The 15,080-nt window shown below is 49.4% G+C and overlaps 7 protein-coding genes across 7 annotated transcripts; 3 read left to right on the top strand and 4 right to left on the bottom strand.

Annotated features, from left to right (window-relative positions):
* Window positions 1-459: 459 nt before the first annotated feature.
* On the bottom strand, window positions 460-903 carry AO090138000034 (uncharacterized protein; the record flags this gene model as incomplete). Its single annotated transcript, XM_023232717.1, has 1 exon — window positions 460-903. The coding sequence occupies one exon, from the start codon at window positions 901-903 to the stop codon at window positions 460-462; it is 444 nt and encodes a 147-aa protein (XP_023093229.1).
* Window positions 904-977: 74 nt separating this feature from the next.
* On the bottom strand, window positions 978-2,901 carry AO090138000035 (fungal specific transcription factor domain-containing protein; the record flags this gene model as incomplete). Its single annotated transcript, XM_023232716.1, has 5 exons — window positions 978-983; window positions 1,017-1,930; window positions 1,990-2,450; window positions 2,534-2,610; window positions 2,875-2,901. 5 exons carry the CDS (start codon window positions 2,899-2,901, stop codon window positions 978-980), a joined length of 1,485 nt encoding a protein of 494 aa, XP_023093230.1.
* Window positions 2,902-4,033: 1,132 nt separating this feature from the next.
* AO090138000036 (aromatic ring-hydroxylating oxygenase subunit alpha) lies at window positions 4,034-5,330 on the bottom strand (the record flags this gene model as incomplete). Its single annotated transcript, XM_001825500.3, has 2 exons — window positions 4,034-4,475; window positions 4,531-5,330. 2 exons carry the CDS (start codon window positions 5,328-5,330, stop codon window positions 4,034-4,036), a joined length of 1,242 nt encoding a protein of 413 aa, XP_001825552.1.
* A 761-nt stretch (window positions 5,331-6,091) lies between these two features.
* On the top strand, window positions 6,092-6,646 carry AO090138000037 (uncharacterized protein; the record flags this gene model as incomplete). Its single annotated transcript, XM_003190661.2, has 1 exon — window positions 6,092-6,646. One exon carries the CDS (start codon window positions 6,092-6,094, stop codon window positions 6,644-6,646), a length of 555 nt encoding a protein of 184 aa, XP_003190709.2.
* An 878-nt stretch (window positions 6,647-7,524) lies between these two features.
* On the top strand, window positions 7,525-7,929 carry AO090138000038 (uncharacterized protein; the record flags this gene model as incomplete). The annotated part of the gene is made up of 1 exon (XM_023232715.1): window positions 7,525-7,929. The coding sequence occupies one exon, from the start codon at window positions 7,525-7,527 to the stop codon at window positions 7,927-7,929; it is 405 nt and encodes a 134-aa protein (XP_023093231.1).
* A 3,037-nt stretch (window positions 7,930-10,966) lies between these two features.
* AO090138000039 (fungal specific transcription factor domain-containing protein) lies at window positions 10,967-12,979 on the top strand (the record flags this gene model as incomplete). The annotated part of the gene is made up of 3 exons (XM_023232714.1): window positions 10,967-10,983; window positions 11,251-12,484; window positions 12,536-12,979. 3 exons carry the CDS (start codon window positions 10,967-10,969, stop codon window positions 12,977-12,979), a joined length of 1,695 nt encoding a protein of 564 aa, XP_023093232.1.
* Window positions 12,980-13,316: 337 nt separating this feature from the next.
* AO090138000040 (NAD(P)/FAD-dependent oxidoreductase) lies at window positions 13,317-14,715 on the bottom strand (the record flags this gene model as incomplete). The annotated part of the gene is made up of 2 exons (XM_001825504.1): window positions 13,317-13,557; window positions 13,613-14,715. The coding sequence occupies 2 exons, from the start codon at window positions 14,713-14,715 to the stop codon at window positions 13,317-13,319; spliced, it is 1,344 nt and encodes a 447-aa protein (XP_001825556.1).
* Between the last annotated feature and the right edge of the window lie 365 nt (window positions 14,716-15,080).

Below are 15,080 nucleotides of genomic sequence, written 5' to 3'. Positions count from 1 at the left end.
TGACTAACAAGGCAATTCTTGAAACAAAATAGGAAGTGGTAAAATTGTCTAAGCTTTTTTGGGCGAACATCAGCCGCTTTTGGATATGCTATGTTATATTGCAGTCTAGCGTGTAACGTGTTTTGGTTTGGCGCTGTTTTGTCGGACGAGAAACTCACACTCTCTGCTTCACCGCCCGAGCAGACAAACAACGCGAGTTATGCAAGGTCTTACGTAATATGCACATTCCACATTGCATAACTCATCATGGACAGATATCAACAATTTCTCAAACTTTATCCTATTTGCCTCGTGTATTCGCTAGATCAAACCAGGTAAACTCCGCACCCTCTAAGTCGTATATGCTAATAACGCTATAAAAATACATGCAATTCCCATCTCAAGTCATAGACCCGAACCCAGTTCAAGTTCGTCAAGATCCCAACAGAAAAGCCAAGCAGAACGCGGACGCGCAAGGCCTTAGAGATTCCCAATATCCCACCAGGCGGAAAATCCGTCGACATTTCCCATGCCGGATTCGGGCTCTTGATAGTCCATATTATCCATATCCGGAAACTGACCCGTCCAGAGCCACGGGGTATTCATCATGAGACTGTCAGCCGGCGCGACCAACTTGTCAGCGAACGCGAGGCTGTCGGGTGAAGATTGCACGGAGGACATGTTGGTCACGCTCGGTTGCATATGGGCGGCCTGTCCGCCATCTGCCGTATTGACAGTGACTTCAGGTGACATGGCCACAATGACTTCTAGCGTACAGGAGCTTTCCCCGGTATCGTCTCGTGAAATGGCGGGTATCAGCGTGGGATGCAATAAGCCACCAGACATCTCCCGAGGCTCCGGCATACAGTTGATTTGGAGAAGGTCCCACATCAACGGGATACTCAGGTGGATCTTGGACGGCATCCAGTCGTAGTTCACATTTTCCGAGCCGCATGCAATCCGTGTCATCTTGTCCAGAGTTTGGTCCTGAGACGCAGTTAGCACTGGATATGGAGTGTTCGACGCAGAGTACTTACCAAAGCTTTGCAGGCTGCAGAGAAAGGAACAAAACTTTTGAGAAACGTCCGACATTTGTCGAAGTCGATTTTTGATTTTTGCTTCAGTCGTGGATCCGCTGCGCAACAATAATAAAGATGTACTGTGGCTGCAATCGCCGCGGCGTGTCCAAAGAAGGGATCAATCAGGCGCATTTTCCTTTCCGAGACCATATCGATCATACGGACAAGCCAGGTCGCATGCAATACAACTAGCTCTGAAGACCGTCTCCAAAAGGCATTGGGAATGGAGAGATTCGGATTCGACTGTGATGCCACAATGTAGAGGAAAGGGTGGTTCAGCACAGTCAGGATGCAATGATACGTGAACTGCGCTTTCAACCATGGCGTCCAGTACCCCCGGTTCATTCTCAGCTCGTCTGCTTTCCGCTCATAGAATTTGACCGAATCATATCGGTGACACTGAGAGAGCTTGTTCTCCACCTCAGTCAGGTCCGAAAGTATCATCGTGTACATTGAATCGTGGCGCCAAGGCTCTTTTAGTCGATTTTGTGCGCAGTGGGATACATACGTGCGGACCCTGCTCCAAACCCATCCGAAATGGACCGCCAGGCTCCAAATGCCTATGTCGTTGGGCGAGGAGCATCCAATATCATCCCGTGGTAACTGGGGCGGCTTTGGTTCGAACTCCTTTGATGACCCCCGGTCTCCGCCGTTGGGAGCACAGAACGGACGCAGGTTCTCGGCGGGAAGGCTAAGAAACCCATTTTGTTGACCGTATGTCTGCTCCAGTGATTGAAGACTCCAGAACAAACGTTTCTTTCGCTCCGTTAGAGGACTTTCAAGGGGATAGCCAGATTCCACGTCCATCATCGCTGACCGGCAAAGCTGGAAAGCCAGGCCAAGATGAAACCGACCGAGGTGCACGTCCCCGTCTATTTTCTGTTAGTATGCGCATCGTTCACGACGATCCTTTCTGAATAACCAAGCATACCGATGAATGAAGAATACGAAAGCAGACACAGACTTTCGATGGTTTCAAGGTCTACTGTGCCATTTGCCACGCGAAGCATGATTAGCGTTCGCGCGGTATTTCCATAACGCTGCGACTGACCCGGCTCACGCGAAAAGCGCGCGGTCAGCGCTAGGACGCTATAGATAAGCTCGTCAGAAAGACTACCCTTTTCCTCGAGGTCCTCATAATCGAAGCACCAGATCGGCTGCCGATGACAGTAATGGAAATACAGTTCTAAGGCTTTGCTGACTGCCGCCGAAGAGGGATGGAGATTTGAGTCCTCATTATTGCCGAATCCAAAAGAAAAGGAACCCGATCCGGGAGAGAAGCGCTCAAAAGCTGGTTCGCCAGAAGATGGGTTGCTGTTCTTGGAGTAGGGTGCCTCTGGTATATCGTCGAGCTCCTCGCGTTTTTGGTCTTGACGGGCCGCCTTGACCGGTCTAGAAAGAAGGGTCAGAAGGACATTCTGACGGAGCGGATAGTAGTATACTCTCTACCTGGAGCCACTTAGGATGAGATTTACCTTCTCTTCCAAGGATGCCAGCCGGTCTTCCTACAATGTTTGTGAATCCATGTCCAATCAGTAGATGACGGGAGAGCCTTATTTATTACTTACCGATTGTCCACCCCGCGATGCCCTCCGGGCCGACGTATAGAGACAGGGCTGATTTAGACGGACGCAGTTTGAACAAGATGGCCTTTCTGCCGGGCAACGAGTTTTCTTCCTCCTGTAGATATACGTCGTTGGCGTCTACATGGGAACAAATCGAAGAACGGGCGGGGGTTGGGAAGCGACTTACCTGCAGTTCAGGCACGCCTCATGTGAACGCAACCTCCCACGATTGCTCTCCCGTGGCATCATACTCGCTGCAAATTAAAGATAAGAGACATGGTTGAAAGAATTGAGGTACAATGACCATAAGAATAGAGAAAGTTAATCAAAGGATATAGCTCTGCGGTGATGTAAGGGGTTATGATAAATACCCCCGCAACGGCCAGTCATGGTGAATCCAGCGTGTAGCAGGGAAGGACGGAGGGGGGGGAAGAAGGAAAAAGAAAAAATAATGTAAGAAAATGATAATAAAAATAAAATCTTCATTCCAATGCAAAGGAAGGTAGGAGAATTCCCGATGAGATCCCGAATACTTTTGCCATGGAGTTGAAGCTGCAGCTGTCGATAGAAAGGGCAAATGACAGCCTCGTGACCCCGCCCTGGTTTGGCCCTAAAACGACGCCAATCCGTGGATCCAGTGTGGGATTGCAGGATCTAGATTCCCACCCAGCCTTTTTCTTCTTGGAACTTTTCCTTGAAACGGTTAAAAGTTCCCTGTGAGTAATACTAGCCGCTTCCCCCACATAAAATATTGTTAGACTTCTCTTTTATTTTGGTGGACATTCCCTCTCTTTTGGTGACTACCCGCCACAACATGTAGAATAGGCATAGCAAACATTGGCATACAGGGGTCCGTGAATTGGAGTTTACCTAGCTCTGGATACTTTTACGGAGAGAAAATGAGGAAAAGACGATCGTTCACCCACAGGCGTTGTATTACATATGATCCTAGCCAACGAGGTGTCGATCTTTGAGAACCCCACCAGTGGGTTCAACATCGCTATCGTGGAAATGCATATCTAATCAGGGAATTACCTATCTATTACGTTCTGGGAATGGAGAACAGCGGAGATATCCCAAAAACTGCCCAATCAATCTAGATTGTCCAACTTTGTCCCTCTTTGGTTAACCGGCTACATTGTCTTATCTGGCTCAGAACTGTACAGTATAGAACACTGTACCACACCTATGTCTGTGGATGATAATTAAAAAAAGTGATATCTCAATAACTCTAGATACTATGCGCTATAGACTCCAATGCAGTAATCACACGCCACCGACCGTGATATTCCCGTAAGCAATGATGTGGTCAAAAGAGAAAAGAGTACTCCTGAAATATGATGATCCGCTATCCCGATTGCAACCGTAAAATGGGAAGGAAAAGAAAAAGGAGAAAAAGAAACATGCAATCTAAAAGACAAGTGTTTCATTAGGTTGGCAGCCCGTGCCACCACAGCACCCGCCGGCCGTTGTTGAGCAATCAGACCCCTTGGCTTGAGCATCCAGCTTGTTACAGAAGGTCATGTCCTCCTCGCTGGTGGTGGCGCTGGTCGGGAGTGTTTGGCGAGTTGGCCAGATCTCACGACCTGCTTCCTGCTCTTTCTTGTAGTGCTCTAGAACAAGCTCTCGCACAACCGTCTGGAAGTCGAGGGATCCCTTCTCTATGTGGTTACTCAGGTTCTTCTGGGCGTCTGTGCAGAGGTCCTTGTCCTCGGACATGATCCGCTTGTACGTTTGGCTAATTAACTCGAAGTCTTCGTCGCTGGAGTCCTTGTTGCGATAAACCTCATACCGCGTCATACATTTGGTGGCGGAGGTCGGCACAATTCTCTGCAAGAAGAAGAAGTGGGGGCTATGCAAGTGTTAGTGTGGCCGATCGGTGAGCAGAAAAGGTTGCAAGAACTTACAAAATAGTCATAGAAGCGTTAGGGAAGTAGTAAGTGCTGGTAATCCTCAAACCACGGGCAATCTGCTCCGGGGTGGAGTTAGTGTAGTCAACAATGCTACTATCCGTGGTAGCGCCGTTGTCGGAAGTATCTGGGTGGTAGCATTCATTATAGTGGTCGGCAAGGATCTTCCAGTTGAAGTCGCCCTCCATCTCCCAGGTGTGGTCGAAGTTGTACTCGTCCCAGTTGATGCCATTAAAACGCTCCTGCAAATCAACCTTGCTCAAGTCATCTTCCCATGCGATCTCGGGCTGTTCCTTGGCGTCTAAGTTGACCCATATGAATCCGTTGTTATCGACGTGAACATGGATCTGAAAAAGACCATTCTTGTTCTTGTCGAACCCCTCGAGGTCCTGGTAGCCAGGAGCCTTGGCAAGTTTACCATTCAGGCCATATGACCAGCCGTGGTACTTGCATGCGAAGATTCTGGCCTTACCCTTCTCCTCAGTCGCCACGGGGAAGGCACGGTGTCGGCAGACGTTGTGGAAAGCGTTGAAGTTGCCATCCTTGTCGCGGACTAGGATGAAGGGGTAGCCGGCAATGGAATAGACTAAGTAATCACCGGTGCTAGGGAGGCGCAGCTTGTGGGTGATTAACATCCACTTGCGGGAAAAGATCGCACGTCGCTCCAATTCCCACATCTCGGGAGAGGTATACCAGTTGGCAGGCAAGGCCTGAATGGGGGTCTTGTCGTTCGGTGGGGTGGCACCTGAGGAGGCGACCTCATCTTGGCCGAAGTAGTTCTTCCAGATAGAGGACATTCTGTTGATTGTTCTTCTGAACTCTGCAGTTGGGAATTAGATAGATCGGCTAAATAAAACAAGGACTCGATGCTGTGGGTTGCTGCTTCTGGAATGACTCTTCAAGGGGTAAAATACGGCCTGCTTTTTATATTCAGCAATGCTTTTGTTTCCCTTATCAGCTGAACCAGTTTCTATGAAGGATGCTTGTGGGGGTGGCCCAGATCAGTGGTTCGTACCGGTCACAGGATCGGGACGGAGTCTACCAGCCGTGCGCCAGCCGACGGCTCTGAGGGCCGAGATAACTATGTAGGCAGTCCTGAAAAGGGAGCTACAAGATAGCTGGTGCCCAGAATCAAACTTGGGGAACGCCACACGGCATAACCGTTCCTGATGCCGTGTTTATCATTCGGAGGGATTCCAATTGGGTCGATTCTGGCTTGGCATTAACGGTAGAGAGGTCCCTTTACCCAGAATGGTCAAACTTTCCAGTTATCTGATTTGCCCAGATGCCCCTTGGGGGAGAGAGGTTTGCTTTGAAGTGAATCCTAAATGGCATTGTTTATGCTGCATACCGTTTTCAGTCCATTCTATAGACCTGTAGGACTTGGCCCCTGGGCTGGATATGTCATGGATCTTGGTATAAGTCTTCTAATGCATTCTGCACAGCGTGTATATTAAAACTCTACCCCGGATTCTGTACATCAATTGTTCTGCAGTCGTCGCTCATTCTATATACCAAAAGAAGATTGTTCACCCCGTTGCACCTTCCGGCCCCAGCGATGTCGCACCCAGAGGACACCATCCATCGCTTGCATCCTAGTGATCCCGGACTGATGCCCGAGAAACCCGAGAAAGCGCCATCCCAACACTCCAACCTATCTTCCGAATTTGTCCCAGATATCCAGCGCGGCACTATCTTGGGCAATGATGTCCACGCTGGACTTCAACGTAGACTCGGCAATCGACAGATACAGCTGGTCGCCATTGGTGGTTCCATTGGAACTGCCATATTCGTGACCATCGGAGACGCACTCCGTAAATCAGGCCCTGGAGGTCTATTGTTAGCATTCCTGATCTACAATGCCATGCTCGCTATGGTCAACAACTCCATGGCGGAAATGTCGACATACATGCCTGTGAGCGGTGGTTTCATCTACCTGGCCGGCAAATGGGTCGACGATGCACTAGGTTTCATGGTCGGCTGGAACTTCTTCCTCTATGAAGCCATCATGATCCCCTTCGAAATCACCGCGATTAATTTGGTGCTGTCCTTCTGGCGTAACGATATCCCCCCTGCGGCTGTCTGTGTTGCTTGTATTGTAATATACGCGTGAGGTTCCCAAATGCATCTGAGCCATATCCATGCGACCACTTCTTACCCAATCGGTCTGGTTCACCCGGCCCTTGCAACTACGTGCTAAGACTTGTGTATAGTTGCCTGAATGCCCTGGCCGTCAAAGGTTATGGCGAAGCCGAATTTTGGCTCTCCGGTGGGAAAGTCATCCTGATCTTTATCCTGTTCGCCTTTACCTTTGTCACGATGGTAGGAGGTAATCCGCAGCACGATACCTTCGGATTCCGCCATTGGCGCCATCCTGGCCCGTTCGCAGAATATCTGCGCACGGACGACCTCGGCCGATTCGAAGGCTTCTTAGCCGCGCTTTGGGCGGCTTCCTACACTTGTGTCGGTCCGGAGTACATCTCGATGGTAGCTGCGGAAGCGAAGTATCCTCGTATCTACATCAAGAATGCGTTCAAAACCGCTTACTGGCGTTTCGGAGTCTTCTTCGTGGGAAGTGCTCTTTGCTGCGGTATCCTAGTCGCCTATAATGATCCAACTCTGGTCGCAGTGTACTCTGGTGAATCTGAAGGTGCAGGGACTGCTGCTGCATCGCCGTATGTAATCGCAATGAATAATTTAGGGGTTGGTGTATTGCCACATATTGTCAGTGCCCTCCTAGTGACGACTATCTTTTCTGCCGGCAACACGTACACCTACTGCGCTACGAGGAGTCTATATGGCCTCAGTATTGATGGTAAGGCTCCAAAGTTCTTGAGCAAGTGTACGAAGGGAGGGGTGCCAATCCGCTGCGTCGCCGTAGTAATGGCATTTCCCTTTCTTTCCTTCTTAACATTATCCAGCAGCTCGTCGCAGGTCTTAACCTGGCTCATGAATCTCTTGACTGCAGCCGCCATTATCGATTATATTGTCATGTGCGTCACATATATTTGTTTTTATCGAGCATGCAAAGCGCAGGGTTTCGACCGTTCTAAGCTTCCTTACAAGGGCTGGTTTCAGCCTTGGTGCGCCATTATCGGTGTTCTGTGGATGACGATGGTTGTAACCTGTTACGGGTACACCAGCTTTACCCCCTGGGATGTGACGACCTTTTTCACTCACTATACGATGCTTCTATTTGATATCATTGCATTTGCCGGGTGGAAATTATTTAAACAAACAAGAATATTGCGCCCAGATGAACTTGATCTTGTTTTAGAAGCTCCCGACATTACTGCATACGAAGAGGCCGCCAAAATAAACAACCCCCCTATTGGTTTCTGGGCTGAGCTCATTCAGCCTTTCAGGCCAAGGTGGAAAAGTCTCAAGGGCAGCTAGACAATACAGCTTGAAGCGCTAGCTCATCTGCAGGTATATACAGGTGATGGTAACAAATGTCGTATGATATGGGAGGGACAGTAGTGATTGCTGTAGTGCCCTGCACTGATTTTGTACATACGATTGGCTACTCTGTGAAGATGCCTGTCGGGGAAAGGATATATACATTTGTTGTACCCCTGGCTTCTTCCCAAGAGTTGTATATAGCAACGAACGAGAGGCTTTGAATATCCATTGAGGAATTATTTCCTGTCACAGTCAAATACTACATACCGATGACCACAGATAAACCGTTGATCGCCAAAATAACTAGTGTTCTCTTCACAACTTCCTACAGACTCAGAGTCCCTCCGCAGGCAGATCAGGTTTACATCCGGTCACATGAGCGGTTGAAAGCCCAGAGTATATCTTCGGCCACACGGAAGACACTAAAGTAGTAACCACCTTACGGGGTAAGCGGCGACTTCTCTGCCTGGAACCGGTGCTGGTTCGGCCCGTTGGTGCTGTATGCTCGCTAATGACGATTCATAGATAGTCTATATAGCCCCCAAACCAAGGTGCTAGTTACCCTTGCTTGTTTTTTTTCTTTGTTGACATGTTAGCTATTGACTTAGGTTGACGTCCTTAAAGCCAGCGATCTGCTAAGGATTTGTCTAAGGTAAGTCCATTATCTTGTCGATTGAGATATAGCTTACTATTGACACTGTCAGTATGAGAAAGATGTCCTACGGATCTCGATTAGCCGGGATAGTCGTATTGTCCTTCCAAGAATTCCTCAAATCGCGACTCTAGCTTAATCGTCGGCACCAGCCTCGAAGGTTGGAAAGCAATGTCATTGGAAGTCATCGTGTTCAATTATTCTTTTGCATCGGAAACTAACTATTCTTGCCCTGCCTTCGACTCTAGGCAATATGTGATGTGTTGCTCAAGTTTGTGATTCTTGGCAACTGCCGTTAGATAAGTTGATTCTTACTCGAACCCCCAAACTACAGGGTGATATATAGGTTCACTTTATTACTAGAGAAAGCTTCACCATGCTAATCTACAATTTTGGTGAGAAACGCTGAACCGAGGGTAATGCACGTGCATCGTTCTTTTCCCCAGCGGAAGTCCTTGCGGTATGCATGAACTGCTATTAGAAGTTTAGATATCGATTCTGAAGCTATGAGCCTTAAAGCCGATCACTGGCATCTCGCAACGGCGCCATATTCTTGCCGTTTTCTTCCTTAAGTTCCCCTTGAGATATGTGAGATAATCCGACCAATCCGGAAAGGGTTTCTTGTCCTCCTTTGACGCCATTGAACGGCCTTCTATACCGATACCCGGCCCGGCTTAAGCCCATCTCCACCCCCGCAGCGACCGGTGCACGGTCCGCGCTCGATCATCGACAGCATTCTGCAGCTTGATAAGAATGCATGATAAGCGACCGAAGGTGTGGGCCCGCTAGAAGCCCTGGGGGCGGATAGAATGGCTCTCAATGCCAGCACAGACCTGGAAGACAATTCCTAATCAGGGCATCCCTTCCCCGTGAGGGTCAGCTGATCCTCAGCCACATATTGAATCTTTGCCCTTTTGAATATCTTCCTGGCACTATCGCTTCAATAGAATAAAAATAATTCTGATCTTTTCATTTCTCATATTCCCTTGATCCATCATTACTGCAATTGTCAAAAGGAGGGGCAAACCTGAAAAAGAAGTACGATCCATCATTGTCAAGATGGTCACGTACATGCGCCTAGCATTCCATCTTGACCTATTTTTGCTGCATTTTTCAAGAATGTCCAAGTCCTGTCCAGTACCTAATCAATGACCTCATAATTGAAATGTCCATGTATCAGTTTCAAATATCCTTCTTTTATAAACTAAGACTTTTTCCACGTTCGCATGAACATAACGATTGGATTAAAGCAATTTAACCTAGTTGGGACCCAGATAATCAATCTTTACACTAACCAAATCCGCTAGCTCTGTTTCACGAATTGTTCCAAAGGGCATTGGCTTACTGCATTATTTATTCCTGGAGCATTCTCTGGGAGCTTCTTTCGTAGGAGTCGTCGGATGATGATAGGTAACATCACGAAGGCCTAATGCTTTGCTACTCTGGTTATGTTTGGTTCAATTAACATATGTTATACTACAATATCTCGCATGGAGTGAGAATCCTGGGAATGCTTTCGCAAACGGACGCTGCTTATATATATAGAAGGAACAGTCCGAATAGACGGAGTAAACACTCTGTATGACTCTCATGGGGCTTGACTGTAGTCTTTTACTATGGCTATTGGAGCAGATATAAACTCAGATATACCATGAATAAGGGTGTACAAGAAAAGTATACTCTCAGCATGGTTCATTTTAATTTGCACCCAGAAGCGTTGTACCGAATGGCAACTGATGCCTGAGGCCTCAAGCACGACCTCACGTGGCGGGCAAGTGACCATGCCAAAGAAGGAATGGCGCCAACCATGGCCTCGATCGTCATTTTGATCCGATATGATTATCATCCACTACCGCCAGAAAGTTTTTCCCAGGAACTGAAGACTATGAGTGCCCCGAATGATAATTACACAATACACAAAGTCTCTTTGAAACGTACACGCCAGGCCTGTGGACCTTGTCGGTACGTACAATCTCAATTGGCGGAAGGGCGCACAATCATCCCCGCCTCTTCATAGACCAATTGAAAGCAAGTTTTGAGGGTGGCGTGAAATAGAATGTTGACGGTTTGATACATTGTAGTCGGAAGAAGGCGCGCTGCCCAGGCGAGAAGCCGACATGCTCGCTCTGCCAAAGGCTCGGCCAGCGCTGCTCATATGGGCCGCAGGCTGCCCCGAGTCGCGCTGCCACCACTAGAGCTTCTCCTGCCAATGGGCAGGAACGCGCTTTGGGAGAGGCCGGAGATGTAGGTGCCGCCATGACCTGGTGAATTCTTTGCAATTTTTGTGTGTTTCTTGGGTTGACAGTTTTATGCGCGATCGACCAGGCGAACCTGTCGAGCGCGCAACGCTTCGAGCGCATCGAGGACAGGTTAGACAAAATGGCTGGCATCCTTCAGTATGTGCGCCATATGGTTTTCCACTTTGGGCTCCGAAAGCCAATTCCATCTAACGTTTCTCCACGCTTTCTCTCAGGGAATGCTTGTTGAAGAACAATCCATTGACTGGATTTGCGAGCGGGAGCTCACATCCCTCCCATGGCTATGGGCATCGCAGCATGCCCAATTCTCCAGTAGCATTCGGTTTCCAAAATGGGGAACGTCATTATTCTTTGGGGTACGTGTTTTCTCTTCCTATGCTAAGACGTTGGAGTAACACTGATTAGCTCCTCGCTCCCATGTGATTTTGTTAAATCCGAAGTAGAGATATATCTCGCCCATTTCCACGACCAGCCTTATTGTGTTTTTCCCAAGGACTGGCTCTTGAGTCGAGATATATCATTGGTCCCGGAAGTCGCATTCCCATTAGTGGCTCTTACGTCTCGGATCTCACGCCGCTCGCCAGGACTCACTGGAAGCGAGGTGCCTCCCACCAAGTACTATGCCAACAAGGCCTGGGATATCCTGTCACACCAGTACAAGAGCGGTAAACTGGGTCTTTCATTTTTACAGGGAACATTTCTCATGGCTCAGGTGGACTTCGCCAACGGCCAATCCCATCGGGGGTATTCCTCTGTTGCACTGGGTCTCCGGACAATCCAATCCGCCGGTCTAAACAAAGATAAGTATACGTCCTCGCTCACTGACTCGGAGGCGGAAGAAAGAAGGCGTATTACCTGGTCCTTTTTCATGTTGGACCGCAGTTACAACGCGTCTCGAGACTATTCACTCTGTCTTGCGGACAAACACTTTACCATTCTTTTTCCTGCACCGGATACGCCAGCCTCGCTCTCTGGCGAGGAATCACTAGCTCGTGGAACATTACACGATGGACCCGAAAAGCAAGGAGAAAAGCTTGACCATGGCATCTTGGCCTGTCTTCTTCGACTGTACTCAATTTGGGGTAAAACCACTGACTATGTATTTGAACCCTTCGATAAGGATGCGCTACCCCCCTGGCGATCAGGATCATCGGTGGCCGGTCTGGAATCCGACTGGATGCAGTTTGAGACTCATTTCGCAGATACACATCGGTATCGCAATGTCGACTTCCGACGACGTGCTCGTGAAGAACCACATTGTCGCTCATACCTGTGCACCTGGCTGTGTGTCCAATTTTTATTCCATTCCGTTCAATGTCTGCTGCACCATCCATTCGTAAACATGGTTAAACTTCGCCACATCGACGGGAACATACCCGCAACCTTCCTGCAGAAGTCCTACGAGAGCTCCCTTATTCATTCGCGGTGGATTGCGCGGTTCATCCGAGAAATGGACGAGGTTGACATCCGACTATATGATCCATTTATTGGTTATCTCTGTGCAATTGCCGCCACCATTCAGCTCGAGAATACGTCCAGCAAAAATCCACACATCGCCCAGCTGGGTAACAGCGATTTCCGAACGTTGGTCGATTACATGACAGAGCTGTCAACGCATTGGGAAAACATGGGTGTCTTAGTATGTTACGTCCGAGCCGATTTGTGATGTCTGCTAATGGTACTTCTGCAGGTCAACCGGGTCAATAAACTGGCTGCGAGACAGAAAAACTACAAGTCGCTATATTATAGCCAGGACACTTTCTCCGGGGAGTTGACGCGCATGCCCACCCCGTCCACTATACCAAGAATGTCGGAGGCGGACGAAGCGCTGATGTGGAATATTCTCGACTTTAGTTCGTCGTTTACCCCTGCTGAGATCGGACAACTCGGGGACTTGGTCCCGTCACCTTATCAGCGGATGGAAACTACCAGTCCGAATTTCCCAGTTGCAACTGGGCAAACCACCGAGCAAGGGCTAGAGTCCCTCAGCGGGCGGATTCCGGGGCCGATAGGCGCCGATCCTATATCAGAGTGGCCCTTTTCAGACAGACCTGGTAACGGTGGATTCGACGCGGCACTTCCCGACCTGCCGGACTGGATGATGTTCGGGGACTACGTCGCGGAGCAGCTATGAAGCTCTTGCAGACAAGGAAATGATGGACACCTACCATACTCGCACCAGATACCATGATCACGATCGAACATTTGAATGACTTATGATGAACCCTGCACGGTCGGAACAGTAAAGAAAAGGAAATCATTTAAGAATGTATATACATGCTCGTTCGGTAAAAACAAAAGTGTACATTTCTAGCAGTCTAATGTCGTTGCAGCCTGCGATAGCACGCATTCTGAAGAAAAAACAACTCTCGTCAAGTCAAAGTAATAAATATCGTCTCACGTTACAAACAGCAGTCTGCAGTTCAGCGGGTATATGTGTTTCCAGGAAAAAAAAAAATCAGCGTGTCGCTTTAAATCTTGCTCTGCCTTGTCGAAGCAGCTGTCAAAGCGCCGGCAAATCTCTCACGTTCCTGAGGAGTCAACTCTCTCCTCTCAGGGCCTCCACGACTTCCATCTCCCTTGAATACATCGCCCTGGAACCGCTCTTTGTACTCGGTGGGAAACTTCCATTTTTGCAACAGGTCTTGCGAAAGGTTCTTTTCGAAGCATCCGACGACGTACTTGCCGATTACGGGTAAGAATTTGAATGCACTGTCACGAGGATTAGTCAGGATATCAGACCTGTTTTTAGATCCTGAATACTTACTGTCCGCTACCACCGGTGGCAATGAACATGTTCTTGTGTTGCGGGTGATAATCCAGGATGAAATCCCCGGTCGGGGTATCGTTGTACCAGCAGAGCGCGACCCGCTCCCAGCCCTTGGGCTCCAGGTCTGGAAAGAGATCCTTCATACCGAGGTTGAGACGCTCGACGGCCTCCTCTGGGATGAAGTTCGCGCGGGCCGACGGCGGGGCAGCTGGGGGCGCAGAAATGCCGTTTTGCGAGTGGGTGTAGCCATAGCTGTGGACGGCGACCTTCAAGATATTGGTTCCGTCATGGGGAGGGAAGCAGAAGAATCCAGTGGAGAGGTTGAAGTAGACAGGCATGTTTCTCAACCGGATCATCTCCTCGGGGGTGAGGCGCATATATCCGACAATCTGAGCAGCCGCGACCATGGAGTTCCAGGATGGAACGAGACTGGCGGTCCAGGCACCGGTGGCGACGATGAACTTGTCACCTCTGATACGGTTACCACTGCTCGTGCGGACAGCTTCGATGGTACCGTCTGCCCTCTTCTCAAAGTCGGTGACTTGGCCATCGGGGCCAGTGATGAACGACACGCCCGCTGCGATACACCGAGCTGCCACACGAGCCGAGGCAAGACCTGCATCTGCCCATCCGCCCGAGTTGTTGAAGAAGGCGTAGAAGCCCGGGTTGCCCAGAGGGCCGGTAAACTCAGGGAATTCCCGCTTGCAGTCTTCCACCGTGGGCACTGAGTGCCAGGGCTCGCCCATCTTGGTCAGAATCTCTCTGGTTTTGCGACTGTATTCCTCGGCGGCGGGCTGCACAGGTTGTCCGGGAGTCTCCTTCTGAGTAACCCAGAGACAACCGGATTGATGGAAGGCTTCCTTATACGCGGGTGTCTTCCAGAGGTCGAAAGCCTCCTTACCCATGCGAGCGTAGACCTCATCTCCGTAATCGAATCGAATGACGCGGGAAATGTCGTTACTGGAACCATCGGGAACAGGGGGCATGGCTCGGTCGAGGACGGTCACAAAGCGATAGCCCTTCTCCTTCAATGTCAGGGCGGTTCCCAGGCCAAAGATGCCCGCCCCGATAATGATAATACGTTCGTTCTTCGCTGCCATTGCGTGTGTTGGTGTTAGGAAATTGCTATCTGATCACAAGTCCGGATCAGAGTGTCTGGTTTGGATATCATGAGAGACCTTGATTCAATTCCTTTTATAGGATTTGGCTCCCTCAGACTCCGCATCATGTTTCCGCCCAGCACGGACCGTGGGCGGAAGATAGTGAGGGGCAGGTGCCGGATCCGTCCCTGGATCTAAGATCGGATCATAAAGTTAGTAACTGAGGAGCCACCGAAAGCCAAGAAAATTGGCCACTGCCGAGCTTTGACGCTGGTCTACTAGAGATATGCACGGTCCGTATGCGGACCGTGCCACTTGGACCTGCTTCTATCGCACCCTCTGGGAAAGAGATCCGCTTGTCCAAC

The sequence above is a fragment of the Aspergillus oryzae genome, chromosome 6 (genome assembly GCF_000184455.2).
Source record: "Aspergillus oryzae RIB40 DNA, chromosome 6".
Classification (NCBI taxonomy): domain Eukaryota; kingdom Fungi; phylum Ascomycota; class Eurotiomycetes; order Eurotiales; family Aspergillaceae; genus Aspergillus; species Aspergillus oryzae.
This window is presented reverse-complemented; position numbering and strand designations above follow the sequence as displayed.